Source organism: Triticum aestivum, chromosome 4A (genome assembly GCF_018294505.1).
Source record: "Triticum aestivum cultivar Chinese Spring chromosome 4A, IWGSC CS RefSeq v2.1, whole genome shotgun sequence".
Taxonomy (NCBI): domain Eukaryota; kingdom Viridiplantae; phylum Streptophyta; class Magnoliopsida; order Poales; family Poaceae; genus Triticum; species Triticum aestivum.
The window spans coordinates 55,536,644-55,552,507 of record NC_057803.1 but is presented as its reverse complement, the minus strand read 5'-3'; the positions used below and the strand labels follow the sequence as shown (position 1 = coordinate 55,552,507).

Sequence of the window (15,864 nt, the reverse complement as noted above, 5' to 3'; positions counted from 1 at the left end):
AAGTTAGACGTCCTCTACTTTGTTGTTGCAAGTTTTACGTGGCTGCTACGGGCTTAGCAAGAATCGTTCTTACCTACGCATCAAAAAACCACAATGCGGTATAGTGATTGATTTTTGATCTTCAGAAAGAACCATGTTCATTGAATCCAATTCAACTAAAGTTGGAGAAACTGACACCCGCCAACCACCTGTGTGCAAAGCACGTCGGTAGAACCAGTCTCATGAACATGGTCATGTAATGTCGGTCCGGGCCGCTTCATCCAACAATACCGCTGAATAAGGAAACAAGTAGTGACGGCAAGCAATATGTATATACCCACGCTCACAACTCCTTTGTGTTCTACTCGCGCATATAACATCTACGTATAGACCTAGCTCTGATGTCACTGTTGGGGAACGCAGTATTTCAAAAAAATTCCTACGATCATGCAAGATCTATCTAGGAGATGCATAGCAATGAGAATGGAGAGTGTTTCTACATACCCTCATAGACCGAAAGCAGAAGCGTTAAGAAACGCGGTTGATGTAGTCGAACGTCTTCGCGATCCAACCGATCAAGTACCGAATGCACGGCACCTCCGCGATCTGCACACGTTCAGCTCGGTGATGTCCCTCTTACTCTTGATCCAGTTGAGGCCGAGGGAGAGTTTCGTCAGCACGTCGGCGTGTTGACGGTGATGATGAAGTTATCGGCGCAGGGCTTCGCCTAAGCACTACGACGATATGACCGAGGTGTGTATCTGTGGAGGGGGGCACCGCACACGGCTAAAACAATTGTCAACTTGTGTGTCTATGGGGTGCCCCCTACCCCGTATATAAAGGAGGGGGAGGGGGCCGGCCGGCCCTCATGGTGCGCCTCCAAGGGGGGATTCCTACTCCTACTAGGATTAGGTTTCCCCCCTTTCCTAGTCCTAATAGGAGGGGGCAAGAAGGGGAAGAGAAGAAGAAGGAAAGGGGGCCGGCCCCATTCCCAATTCGTATTGGGCTTGGGGGGTGCGCCCCCACCTCTTGGTTGCCTCCTCTCTTTTCCACTAAAGCCCATGTAGGCCCATTAAGCCCCCCAGGGGGTTCCAGTAACCCCCCGATGCTCCGGTATATGCCCGAACTCACCCGAAACCATTCTAATGTCCAAACATAACCTTCCAATATATCAATCTTCATGTCTCGACCATTTCGAGACTCCTCGTCTTGTCCGTGATCACATACGGGACTCCAAACTAGCTTCGGTTCATCAAAACACATAAACTCGTAATACCGATCGTCATCGAACGTTAAGCATGCGGACCCTACGGGTTCGAGAACTATGTAGACATGACCGAGACTCATCTCTGGTCAATAACCAATAGCAGAACCTGGATGCTCATATTGGTTCCTACATATTCTACGAAGATCTTTATCGGTCAAACCGCATAACAACATACGTTGTTCCCTTTGTCATCGGTATGTTACTTGCCCGAGATTCGATCGTTGGTATCATCATACCTAGTTCAATCTCGTTACCGGCAAGTCTCTTTACTCGTTCCGTAATGCAACATCCCGTAACTAACTCATTAGTCACATTGCTTGCAAGGCTTATAGTGATGTGCATTACCGAGACAATCAGAGTGACAAATCCTAATCTCGATCTATGCCAACTCAACAAACACCATCGAAGACACATGTAGAGCATATTTATAATCACCCAGTTACGTTGTGACGTTTGATAGCACACTAAGTGTTCCTCCGGTATTCGGGAGTTGCATAATCTCGTAATTATAGGAACATGTATAAGTTATGGAGAAAGCAAAAGCAACTAAACGATCATAGTGCTAAGCTAACGGATGGGTCAAGTCAATCACATCATTCTCTAATGATGTGATCTCGTTTATCAAATGACAACTCATGTCTATGGTTAGGAAACTTAACCATCTTTGATTAACGAGCTAGTCAAGTAGAGGCATACTAGTGACACTCTGTTTGTCTATGTATTCACACATGTACTAAGTTTCCGGTTAATACAATTCTAGCATGAATAATAAACATTTATCATGATATAAGGAAATATAAATAACAACTTTATTATTGCCTCTAGGGCATATTTCCTTCAACATCACAATTTTTGGGCCTTAGGAAAGGCATTGTGGAATTAGTTTGCAGATGACGGGCTACCGGAGTGACATAAACCTAAACCCCAATTTATGAGTTGTTCCCTAAGGGGCTGTTTTGGATCTATATGTTTAATGTCATGATTAGATTTATCTTAATTTTTCTCTTGTATTTGTTGATGCTTGCGAGAGGGGGTAATCATAAGTAGGTTTCTTGTTCAAGTAAGAACAACACCTTAGCTCCGGTCCACCCACATAACAACTTATGAAAGTAGTGAACATGAGTCAATGAATCATGGTGAAAGTAACTAGACGAAATTCTCACGAAATTCTCATGTGTCCTCGAGAACGTTTTAATCACTATAAGAACTAATTTCGGCTTATACTTTGCAATAAAAAGAATTGGGCCACCTTGTTGCACGTTGCTACTTTGGTTACTTGTTACGAATTATCTTACTATCAAACTCGTCACAACTACTTTGCAGCACTTACGGAGAATACCTTGTTGAAAACCGCATATTGATTCCTTCTGCTCATCGTCGGATTCGACACTCTTACTTATCGAAAGGACTATGATTGATCCGCTATACTTGTCGGTCATCAGGTCCTAAGACAGATCGATCCGGTGGTAGCGCTCCTCACCAGCACGCCCTAGGAAGCGGTGGTGGTGCAGGAAATTCTAGGGCCAACGAAGGTGAAACAGGCTCTCAGGCCACTGATCAACGTATGCATTTGGGCATGTGCAAGGTGGCTATGGTGTGGATCCTACATCCACCACCCATCTATTTCCTGGCGACCTGGGTTGAAGGTGGTGCGGGGTGTAAGGAGGCGAGGTGTTTTCTCCAATATTGCAAGGGGGCCTTGGGTTTTCTCAACACCTTGATCCAGTTAGCGGGAAGAAGCTAGCCGGTGGAGAGGTTGTTGCTGGCAGCCACATTTTTTTGCAATAAGTACGTAGATTCTCCAGGTGATAACCCATGATTTCACCTCCGACTATATAAGACATTGACATGTGTTGAAGGTGTTGACTCAAAACCTCGAGTTAAGGGATACAAATTTTAAGTTCGACTTTGTAACATCCCAAATTTTCAATTTGGAATGTTATACATTAGATCATCAATGCATATCATATTTTATTTTGCATATTGGTTGATCCTCAAAATTTCTACGCAACTCAAGGACCCACAGAGAGAGTTGGGAAATTCTTTATTTTCATATTTGAGTTTTCTCAAATTTTGAGAATAGGATCATTTGATTTTTATTATTTTATCATCAATTATTTCTATTACAAAAATATGAGAGAGGGAATAAAATGAATTTCCCAAAATAAAGAAATATTGAGGATTTAATAATAAAATCAAATAAGATTTTATTTCGGAATTTTCCGTTATTTTATTTGAATTTAGGAAAAATGTGCGTTTTTTAAAATTGCATTTAGGCCCCAAATAAATGTTCACCTTGTGCGGCTTGATTTTAGAAGCCCGGGAAAATTTATTTCGGGATTTTCGGAGTCTGTTTAGATTTCTTTTTATTTTTCTTCTGCGCGTAATTATTTAAAAAAAACAACCGACCTAACGGGCCGTGTCTGACCCGGACTCCTGGCCCGCTAGGCTTTATAAGCCGGGGGGAGCCAGCCGAGGTCCAGCCGCGCCCCCGAACCCTAGCCGCCCGCCCCGCCCCGCCGCCAGCGCCGCGCCGCCCGCCGCCCGAGGTGCGCCTCGAAGTCCGCGCCGGTTTTTTATTTATTTTTTTCTTTTCGAAAAATCGTCGGTTTTTTTTGTTTCGTTTTTTTTAAATAGATCGGTTTTTCCGATTTATTTAATTAGCGAGCTCGTCCGTTCGTTCGTTCTAGCGAACGTTCGTCGTTTTTCTTTTTCTCGGATTAAATCCGCGATTTTTCTGATCGCGATTTCTGATGTGATTTTCTTTTTAGTATAACTTTTCGCTCGTTTATCGGAATCAGGCGATTCAAGCGCCTGGAGTTTCGTCTCAAAACCCTCTATCCGTTTAACCAACTTAAACAAGTTTTTGCTACTATAAAATTTGACTTAGATCCAGATTTGTAGAACGAAGTTGTTTTCTTTCGCCGTTTGACTTTCGTTGCTTCGTTCGATTTGATTCTTTTTGCAAACCGGAGTTCTTAAGTTGAACCTTCTGGTTAGATCTTTTATTTGACTTTTACCCGTGCATTAGATGAGTACTTATTGTATACTTGTTTGTTTGTCTGCGATAGAATACCCGGAGTGCGCCGCCTGTTACTTCGAATCGCTAGGTTTCCCGGATCATCAGCATGGCAAGTAACACTTTGATCATAACTTTTCTACTACCCAGTTTTAATGCATTAGATCAAATCCTCAAATATTGCATGGTTAGGATCTAATTAAATTGTGGGATGGGAAGTAGTTGAGGTAGTACCTATTACCTGTTTATTTTCAAACCTTTGAGAGTTACTTCTACGTTTGCTTATTATGCCATGCAATGCTAGTAGACGTGGATTGGGTGAGTGATATCCATGACAGATGTGAGTTTGTTAATTAATGGTTTATCTAAGCTGGCAACTTAAACACACATCTGGGTGGATTGAGGCACCTGGGTAATTCAGGACTTGCCTGTTTTCTTTTGGACCGCCACTCAGGCTCAAAGGGATCATGAGATTATTCATACTAGAAACTTCCGTGTGCAGCCATAAGATATTATGGGCTCTAGCATAGTTGACTAAGTCGTGCGAACTCTTACAGTGGTAGACTAGCAGATGTAGGGGATGTAGGTGGTACGGTCTACCCGATCGTAAGGTGCTAGCGCTTCTGAAAGACTATGTCTCGGTCATCCGTTTCTCAAACACTTTGTAGTGCGAGAAATCAAACGGAGGTGATCGAGTCTTGTGGGGAAAAGTGCGCAAACTCTGCAGAGTGTAATAAACTAATCATGGTTAGGCGTGTCCCCGGTTATGGACATCTTGAGTATCTAGTACCTGGATTATCATGTGAATCTCAACATGTTACTCTAAATTAATTTTGTTGGGTTTATGATAATGATGATGTTTAATTGGGATTGAGGATGCTGTCAACCATTCTCAATGTTTAACAACTATCATGATACTTAAATAAATTTATTCCTTTGAAGTAAGGAAAAATTAGCTTTACGCAAAAACTGTAACCATAGAGCTTTCCACCAGCCAAGTATGCATATAGTATAGTTGTTTCATTCCATTACTCTATATGTGTTACCTTGCCAGCATATTCCATGTGCTGACCCGTTTCGGTCTGCAACGTTAATGTTGCTTACTTTTCAGACGATGATTAAGGAGTTTTAGGTCGTGGTTCTATACTCAGTGATGCCGTTGGAGTTGATGGACTAACTTATCTTCCAAGCCTTCCGTTGTTATCATTATTAGATGGTCTTAACCCATATTTATTGTAATAAATTCTCCATGGAGACACTCGATGTAATAAGTGTGTGATTGCTACTCTGTTATAAATCCTCCGAGTACTGTGTGATGTCAGTATTACTAATCCAGGGATGACACCGGAGCACAGAGATCAGACTGTTTGAGGTCTGATCGCTACAGACTTTTGGTTAGATCCGTCAACATCGAAACTCATAATGTTGGGTATTGGATTGCTCCAGGCTGGCAATGGTGCTTCTCATTGCTGGTGGAACCCTACGTACCCCTTTGTTAGTGGTTTGGACTTTCTGTTGTTGTTGTGCTCTCTCGGCGACTTTTGAGTTTGCCTCGTGTTGTTTCTGCTAGGGTTGCCTTGTTGGTGCTTACAATATAACATGTGCTGCTCCACCCAATAACGTATTCCTTTGGTTTTTTTAGGGTTATTTCTTTCGTTGTTGATCTTTGTGTTGGGTTGTAAATATGTATGGGGTGTTCACCTGTTTTCTTGATGTATTGCCCTTCAGCTGTGTGGTTTCTCGGTTCGATTTTCCTTGTAGATTGGATCAATTTTTGGTCTTAGGTTTTCCTTGTAGATTGGATCAAAGTTTGGGTCTTATGATAACGATGGATTTATTTCGCATCAATGATTCGGTACATTCGGCATTGTTGAATTCGCGTCACTCAATGCAGGCCACCGGTTATCTTCTACTGTATCAGATAAACGAAAAATATCTGAACCTATGATGAGATGTCAATGGTATTTCGATAGAGATACACAAGAAACTGTTGGCTGGCGTCGAACAAATGATTGCTTTCAGGCATAAATTGGTAAAACTTTCAGTCTGTACAGATTGCAGGTAGCAAAATACCAAGTAAAATATAGCAGAAACCAAGAATAAAATCTAACTTTGTGTTGGTTAATGGAAGATTGCCGTAACCCCTCTATGTCCTTGAGATCAACAACAAATCTCAGCTAAACTACGGCGACATAAGAAATGAAGAACTATCTTGTTGATACCCGACACGCACACCCTTCCGGTTCTATGGAGTCAGCCGAATGAGCTACCACCTCACCACCAGCTCACCACTTTGACGACAACAGAACTAGCAGAAGAACACCCTTGCACTGTCCATCAGTATCCTCGGAGTTTCTTGGCAACTGCTGTCAACACCCTGTCGCCGATGAAGGCGCGCAAGAATCGGATGAACTGATCCTTCTTCATCTGCCCTTTCTGCAGCACAAAGGAAATCGTAGTTGAGTACACTTTGTCTGTGCTTCAGTGCTTGCAGTATCACAAATTACTTGTCCATGAGATGTAAATACGAACTAGGCACAATCCCGTTAATCAAATGCAGCAGCTGTGCCGATCGGCCGTCGAAATGAATGTGAAGAACTAGGACTAGGCGAGGAACACCAATTTACCTTGAAGCGATTGTAGGTCCCCTGTAATGTCTGCAGCTTGGACGATGGCACGAACCGCTGGATCTCTGCTAGAAGCGTCGGAAACATGTCACGGGCCACCGGCGAAGGCTTCTTTAGCTGGGAGGTCGCTTCCGATGATCCTGAAACCCAAAAATTTCAACGAGCAATGACCTGAGATCCAAGCACATCTGGGAGCAACTGCAGCACCAATTCAGACAGGGCGCTCACGAACCTTGCATCTGACGGAGGCTGGGGCACTTGAAGCTGACGACGTACTCTGGGAGGATCCTCGTGTTCATGTCCTTGCTCCAAACAAGGTACCACTGGGGATTCTGCATGTTGTCGACGGCGCTGTCGTAATTGTCACTGCTGGGGTGGAGCTGGGAGGACCCGGCTGGGATGGCCTCTGGCCGGCCCATCAGAACACGGCACAGCACGATGTGCGCCTCGCCGTTCTCATCTGCATTTGCTAGCATTGCGCTGCACAAAAATGATTTCATACTCGTTAGTTTATTTATGTACAGTACAGAACATTCAGAACATATTTCATCATCCGGACTCTAGCTAGCAGGAAACATGATTTAATTTTGCTCATATTCCTCCCTTCCACAAACCATTACCTACTGCATTCATAGATAAACTAATACTGTCGTTTATGCAAGCTTGTTTCCCCCCTAATTTTTGAGCAAGGAGTATGAATCAAGATATATAGAAACCAAAGGCTAAAATAACATGGAATCAATTGATGTGGTGATGTCTACGGATATAAACGAGCAGCCTAGGAGAGCAAATAGAACAAAGGAATATTTTGTAGTACAAGTTATTTCATGATTTAGTACAAGTTATTTCATGATTTAAAACTAGAAGTCAATTCTCAATTAAAAAACTACGTAGAAGTGTAGGTATGAACACAAAAATTTCTCGAGAGATGCGGAAATATGAATGCAATTTGCAACAAATCCCGAATTGGTAACTGTGTCTGATAAATTATGCTTAAGCTATGTGCCTATGTTCATGCTTGCCATCGATCAAGAATTCAAGATTCAAAACCACAAATTCAGGACTCCGAACTGACCTGGCGAAAGGAGACTGAGGCGGCGAGAGGTGGACGCCGTCGCCGTGCGCGCGATGGCCGAGGACCTGGCTGTTCGTCCTGCCGAACCCGTGCTCCACCGCCGCGGCCACGTCCGCCGACGGCGCGCCGTACCACGCGAACTTGGCATTGCCCCCGTCGGCGCCGCGCGCAGCGGCCAGGAGCTGTCCCTGCTGCTGGAACGCCCTGCACCGAGGACCCTGCGCGACCTTGTGCACCGCCGTGATCGCCACGCCGCCGCCCACCCGGGGGGCAATCCCGCTGAGGAAGAGCTTCTTGACAACCTGGTAGAACTTGTCCGTCTCCACCAGCCTCACCGCCCTGCCCCAAGTCCCGCGGGCCGCCTTGCCGACCCTGCCGGACTCCACCGTGTCGCTGCTCTCGTCGGACCCCTCCTCCACCCCGGACGACGCCCCGTCCTCCAGCTCAGGCTCGCCCCTCTTCCTCTTCCGCCCGCTGTCCGGCACAGGGAAGAAGCAGGCCCCGCGGTCGTCAATCCAGCCCATGGCGACCTCCTGGGCGGTGCCAGTGTCGATGCGCACCATCCGCAAGAAGTCGAACAGGAACTCCCTGCCGCCATAGGCAGCCTCAGCGACCACCCTCCCGTCCAGGAACGCCCGGCGCAGAGGCACAGCGGCCTCGCCCTCGACATCAGCCCACGCGCCGTCCTCGAAGCAGAGGAACCTGACGGGCGCGCCGCTCCGCCTGAACTCCCGCCAGCCGCGGAGCAGCGGGGACGGGCCAGCGCTGCCGACGCCGCCGAAAGCGACGGCCGGGCGGGGGATCGCCTGCTTGACATCGCCGGAGAAGTCCATCGCCGCCTGATCCCGATCTGTGGAGACGCTACCTACGCTTCACCGTCGATGATGCGTGCGCGGAGGCGGTCTAAGTGGAGTTGGGGCCGGAGGCGGGGCTGGAATATATAAGAAGCGGGGGAGTGGGACGGCGGGCGGGTCGGTCTCGTGAGGCGCACGTCGGCGGGGACGTCGGTTTTTGTATTCTGCCGCGGAAGGAAGAGGAGGGAGGGGGATGGGCGCGTGGTGCCGCCTTTTAGTTTAGTTTTGAGACGGCTCGCCCGATCGCGCGGTTTCTTCTTTCAGGAAAAAAAAATCTTTTCTTCGGATGGCGGTTTTGCCCCTGCCCCGAGGTGACTTGGTGGAGAAGTCTAGACGGGTCTAGTTTGGCCCATAACCGTTCTCCTAATCCACACTTGCCTCGTTTCCCTTTTTCAACTACTACTTGCTTGAATTGGAAGTTTTTGTTTTTTGACGAAACTTGGTTGGGAAGTATAGTACTACTGTACTACAGTAAGCATCGAATTGGGCAGATATGCAAAGGAAGTGCAATCTTTTTTCTCACAAGTATAATAAATTACGAAGTCACCCTTTTCACTTTTGTTTTGAAAATCTAGATCTATTATCAAAGTTGATCGAACTTACAAAGCACCTCAAAAATAATAAAAATTACATCGAGATTCTGGAACCATCTAACAATCACTACTACTGTCAAAACGAGGCACCGACCCTCATATAATGTGGTGTCTCCAGAGATTAAAAAAAATCATGTCAAAAAATCAAAGATATCTGTCGCGTTCCCAGTTTTTAGTTTCTCCGTAGGCGCTGGAGGCTCGTGATGGAGATGTTCAATTCCTCCGTTTCACCACAGTTGTTTTCCGCCCATGTACGAAAGCGGAAGGCAGTTGTGCCGAATTTGCCCTTCGCCCCACCCCTCAGTTCCTTGCGCGGCAGGTTCATCAGCACGCACGAAACGGACGGCGCGTCGCTTTCACTCCGACAGCTGCTCACACTGTACTGTATTCCTAATCGGTTTTTCCCTCTTTCTTGGCGCTTAAGACGCTCCCTCCCTCCACCACGCTCACGCTCTTCCTCTTCTTCTTGACAAGCAAGTAGCCCGAGGGGCTTCCCTTTGGGCCCCACCCGTCAGCCCGGCCCGGCCCAACGCTGACCTTCCGCGCTGTGGCGTTGACCGGCTCGATCGTCACGGCACACCTTTTTCTTCGGCCTGTAACTCGTGGGCTGTCTCGTTCGTAGTATCTCGGCTCGTGTATGGTGTGTGTTGGTTGGGATGGTGGACTTCGAATTGGCAACGGGTGCTGCGTGGCGGTCAAGTTAGTCCCAGCCGGCAACGTCAGTAGCGTGCTGCCCTTGCGAAGCGCATGCACGCACGTGACCTGACCTGACCAACCTGCCGCCGGTGCTCGGGTTCCTTTTCCCCTCTCCCCGCAGGGATCCCGGCCGGGCTCTCTCGCTGGGCCTGACCACTTCTCGAAATGTCTGGCTCACCTTGCACGCAACATTTTTCTGCAGGCCATTGATGCTGGCTCTCTCTCTCTCTCTCTTCCGTGTGAACTCCTGCAGCCTTCTCTCAAAAGAAAAGAAAATGCTCCTCCTGCAGCTTAATTAGGCCTCAAGTTTTCGCGCTCTCTATTGCAAAATATCTGCAAGAGGATGCGTATTTTTGTTTGTTTATAATATTTTTTTTCATTGCTGGTCGAGATTTCTTGCAGCGATGGGCATTGCATTGTAGGCGCTGACAGCTGCCCTGGTTCTCCAGGTTCAGTTACGAAATTGTCTTTGTGTGTCCCCCCTCCCTTGCTTATCTTCTGGCTTGGTGAATGGTGAGCATGTGCCTACGTGTACATGAGCCTACCGGACATCATCGGCCGAATCGATTCCCCTTCATACATTTCTCCCTGTATTTAGGGAAAATCTTTTACTATTTATTTTTCTTTATTTGTAAAGGCCGAAGATCATCTATACCCCTATATAGTATGTGAATAACTTTAAAAGATAGTCACTGAATGAAGCCAATCCAACGGTGCAGAGATGGCAAATCTGAGCACTACTATCCGTTGGATATCATCTACATTTCACCAAATTTTGTCACATGTATAATTTAGAAGATTCCACGGTTGAACTTAAGCATAATGCACAAATCTCAAAACACAAGCACTTATTCTTTGTTCTAGGATCTTCCGTATTATAATTGCCCAATTTTTTAGATGAATTGTCATTATTTATTTTTACTTTATACTTTACAACGCACAACTCCATAAATCTTCAAACAGATTAGTTTTTCAATAAGAACTAATTGATTTTAAATGAGATGAACTATAAGAATTAAACGAATATCTAAATCATGCATATATGACTCAAAATTTACATGCTATAATGTGATATTTATTCATAATTTGATTGTCAAATTTCATGCGTGCAATGCACATGTACCATACTAGTATATTAAGTAGAACAAACCTTTAAAACATTATTACAAAAACTGAAAAATACATCTAAATTTTTTAGGTGTCAGGGCCTTCTTCCTTCTATATCCATCGCGGTGTACCATATGCAAAGCTCGTTGCTGCCTCTGGCCTTCCGTCTCCGCAGACAACTAGTTCAAAGCCAGAGACTTATAGAAGCAGTTGTATGGAGCGGTCAATGCAGACCACAAGATACCCATGGCTGCGATCCCCGGAGAAGATAACACCGGACAGGGCTTGTAGAACATTCGAGGTATGTCTAGACGGAACCAAAAAGCACAAATCCTTTTTCGAAGGGAAGGTGGGCGGGCTTTGGATCTATTCATCATCAATCATGACGGTATAACGAACACCAGAAATAATAAAAATTATATCTAGATGCGTAGAATATCTAGCGATGACTACAAGCATTGAAGCGAGCCGAAGGTGCGCCGTCGTCATCACCCCTTCCTCGTCAGAGCCGGGCAAAACTTGTCGTAGTAGACAGTCGGAAAGTCATCATACTAAGACTCCATAGGACCAGCGCGCCAGGACAACAACCAACAAATGATCCAACCTGAAGACACATCGACATAGACGAATGAAGACCGGATCCATCAAAGACAAGCACCGACCGAATCCCGCGAGATACGTCGGAGACACACCTCCACACACCCTCCGACGATGCTAGGCATACCACCGGGATGTACGTGGGCTAGGCAGGGAAAACTTTACTTCATCTTCAGGGAGCCGTCGTCGTCTCGTCTTCCTGGGCAGAACACAAACCCAAGCAAAACTCACAGGAACATATAAAAACGGAGCACTTCCGTCGGTGAGGCCGGGATTCACCGAGCCTCCATGGCCTTAAGGCCACAGGAGACAAGGAAAATCGGCGGCCGCACCGACGAGAGGTAGAAATCCTAGCCGCCTCTTTTATTTTCTTGGAGGAGAGCCAAGGGGTAAGTCACGATCTACCCAATACCCCAATTCTGGAAAACACGAATCTCACATGCTCCTCGACAATACCGAGACTAACCAACCATCATTGGTTGGAACTAGAGCCGAAGGACCAACACGCCACAACCACGTTGTCTACTCCACTAGATAACGTGACCAAGACAAAACTATAGTCATCGAAGGAGGAGGAAAAGAACCCTAACTATACGAGGGGAGAACTCTTTGATTACTACCACTATATATCAGCTATATGTAATCATACTATAGATTCCCGAGTCAAGAGTTATCATTTTTTTTGCTATTTGAGTCTTCTCCTTTCTTATGAAAATAATATTAATATCGAACTTCTCAGTGATGCGACGCGGCCTACCAAACCATATGAACTACTCCCTTCGTTCCCAAATATTTGTCTTTCTAGCATTTTAAATGGACTACAACATACAGATGTATGTAGACATATTTTAGAGCGTAGATTCATTCATTTTACTTCGTATGTAATCATTTGTTGAAATCTCTAAAAAGACAAATATTTAAGAACGGAGGAAGTAATATGCAAAACATAATTTTTTGACGTCACGCAGTCATGCCCTAATCAGCCACCCCAGATGCAAAATACCTCAAAATCTATGCAGTCTACCAAACGCCTCATCAAATATGACTTTTAAAATTTGAAGCATGGGAGCATGTGAGAGGTGTGGTATCACTACGCTGCCGTTTCAGAAATTAAGGTTCCTCTTTTTTTTTCTGCGAGGAAACTAAGGTTCCTCTTTCACACACGGCTAAATCTAATCGCCATCAGGAGCAGTGCATATGCAGATAACGCATATCAGGACGCAGACAGACCATGACTAGCCCGATGCGTCAGCTACCCTGTCACGCACGGTCCAAATCAGGGCATTAAAACGGTTGATTTCTTCGGTCCCCGGAATTAAGGTCGGCCGTCGGCGACCTGATCCAACATTCAGACAGTTTACTCACAAATCACCATCGCTTGCAGTTGCCCATGCCACTAGAAAAATACAGCCAAACAACTTTTTTTATTGCAGCCATGTAGAGAGACAGGCCGGGTCCGCCGGGGCGGCAGCTGCGTGCGTACGTGGCGCAGACTTAGGGCCTAAGCTAGCTCGACGATCTACCTGAAGCGCTTCAGGTCGGCCGTGCCCGTGCGTATCTCACAACAGAAAATTATGCCGCCCTAATTTATTCCCCCGCGGCGACGCATCCGGATAGCGACGCCATGAAACAGGCGGGCGATGCATCACGACGAGGTAATCGTTAGGGCAACTTCACCGCGCGATCTAAAATGGATGTTCGTTTTGTCCTGTTTTTGTTTTTTGGGTAGGGATTTGAAGTCGTGTCCAGGCCTGCCTGGGATGCGGTGGCCGTCTGCCCACCGCACGGACGCATCCCGGCCGCATCTTATCCGCGTATTATTTCTTTGCAAGTCCTTAACTTTATTTCATCATTCATTTTTGGTACTCCCTCCGTTCCTAAATATAGGGTGTATAATTTTTGTCACGAAAATTAAAAAACGCACGTGGAGTGAAAATTTCACAAGTTTTGAGCGAGATTACACCTGACTAATTGACATGAGAAAATAGAGGAGTTTGCCTAATATAAGTAAATGTAATCAAATCCCTAAAAAAATTATTCAAACGAGTGGTGCAACGTAAGACACCTTATATTTCGAACTTTTTCTAAAAAAATCTATACACCTTATATCAAGAAACGGAGGGAGTACATGGAAAATGCATCATCACATTTTGACTAGTAAAGCAAGGCCAAAAAAACAAGAACCACAAGAATACATTTTAGAAGATACCCAATTTCCATAACTGCTCCCTTGAGTTGGCTTAGGGCCTTCTCGATGCACTCGTTGTTGATCTGTGGAGGAGGGTCGATCTGGCATCCTCCTTTCTTCTTCAAGCCAGAAGGCTCGATCTGGCATCCTCCTTTCTTCTTCAAGCCGGAAGTCGATGTTGTTTCCTCCAAACACCTAGTCTCGTGTCTAGCCTCTAATCTAGCATCAAGTGCACTTGTCTCATTTACAGCCTCTATGCTAGCTAAAAGTGTACGAACATGTACTAAATTTCGCTCTATCAATATATCGATGTACTCTTCTTTTCAATACCAAAACTTGCATCCGTTCTACACAACAAAATTTAAAATTAGCACAACTAGTTAAATCTAGAGCACAAACCGAAGCTAAAAAAAGTGCATACCAATCGTTTAAGCACTTGATGAACACCCATCTGGGATGTTCCGGCGTTGTAGACACGCGGCGCATGACCATCCTTGGACAGTGGTTGCACTTAATGAGTGGCAACGGTGCGCCGGCGAGCTTTTGGGCAAGCACCGAGCCCGGCCGACCGCCATTCGTGTATCTGCCGGCGGACCGCCGACGGTGCAGATCCGAGCGGCTAGAGGAGGAGCCACTGCCTGCATGTGGCCTTGCGGCCCTGCCAGGACCTTCCGGCGAGGTGCCCGGCCAGTCCATGGCGCGGCCCGGCCTCCCACAGCCGGCCGAGCTCAAGACCGACCGCATCCGCCCCAAAACCGGCCGGCGGGTGCGCAAACCAGATGGCCGTGGTTGGGTAGCTCGGCGGCGCCGAGGGAAAGAGGTTGGGCGAGCTCGCGTCTGAACTGCACGGCTGCAATGGCAGCGGCGGCAGCGGCGGCAGCAACGGGAAGAGTGGGAAAGAGTGGAGGGGGTGCGACCGGAGGGAGGGAGGGGGCGGATAGAAAAGGCCCGTCTTGTGCCACTGACGGGCGGGCCAGAGGACGACATGCGCAGACGACCCGCGTGTCTGCATAATATCCATTTCATCCCAAAAGCGGCGCAAACTTGGGTCGCAGATGGGTCGAAAGCGGGCACAAAGCGGACAAAACTCCGTTTGTTCCCGCGTGCTGGGTCGTTTTTTTTATCTCTTTTACCCCAAACGGACAGGGTCGGACATGATAGGATCGCGCGGTGGAGTTGGCCTTACATAGGCTTTACGCTCGCTAGCCCGTATCCGCATGCTTTTCCGTCGGAATATGCTAGCCCGATCGATGGATCGAGGGCGGAGCTTAGGCTGCTTGACTTTGGTTTTGTTTATTAATTGATGCCAGGTTTCTTTTACTAGAATTGATGCCTAGATGATGACCACCATGCTTAGTTGGTTACTCAGCTTCGGCTCGGGTTCCAAATCTTTTCTGCTTCCTTCGCCCGCTCGCTTTGCTTTGGCTCAAAGCAAAGAACAACGGCCTGCATCTCCGCAGCAGAAAAAGAAACGAGCAACAATCTTTTTCCCACAGGCCCAACACTTCGTACGAAATTTTATTTCCGTCCCCCCAGGCACCGGAATTGTTCAATGCTTTCGCCGGCGCGAGGGCGTGCTCCGTAATATCCGTAAGACTTAGAGCATCTCCAGCCGCGCTTCCAACAGGCCCTTCTCAGGTGTTTATGCCGCGCCGGTGTCTAAAATTCAGCCCAATCGCGTTCTCAGTAGCCCGTTTTTCGCCGGTTCGGACCAAAACTGGTGCCGGCGGACCCGAGCCGAACCCGGCACGCTGGGGCGCGTCTGGGGTGCCGGCACAAAGCGAAAAGGGGCGTGGGGCCGCTCTGTCGGCGAGTCGAGAGCCTCTTCCCGCCCTCGCCCCCCGCTTCCCTCCCATTATCTT

The 15,864-nt window shown here is 46.8% G+C and overlaps 1 protein-coding gene across 1 annotated transcript; it reads right to left on the bottom strand.

The window, feature by feature from the left end:
* Window positions 1-6,260: 6,260 nt before the first annotated feature.
* Window positions 6,261-9,049, bottom strand: LOC123085095 (probable inactive poly [ADP-ribose] polymerase SRO2). The gene is made up of 4 exons (XM_044506678.1): window positions 7,968-9,049; window positions 7,125-7,372; window positions 6,893-7,032; window positions 6,261-6,701 (listed from the first exon to the last, which is right to left on the bottom strand). The coding sequence occupies exons 1-4, from the start codon at window positions 8,798-8,800 to the stop codon at window positions 6,603-6,605; spliced, it is 1,320 nt and encodes a 439-aa protein (XP_044362613.1). The 5' UTR covers window positions 8,801-9,049; the 3' UTR covers window positions 6,261-6,602.
* Between the last annotated feature and the right edge of the window lie 6,815 nt (window positions 9,050-15,864).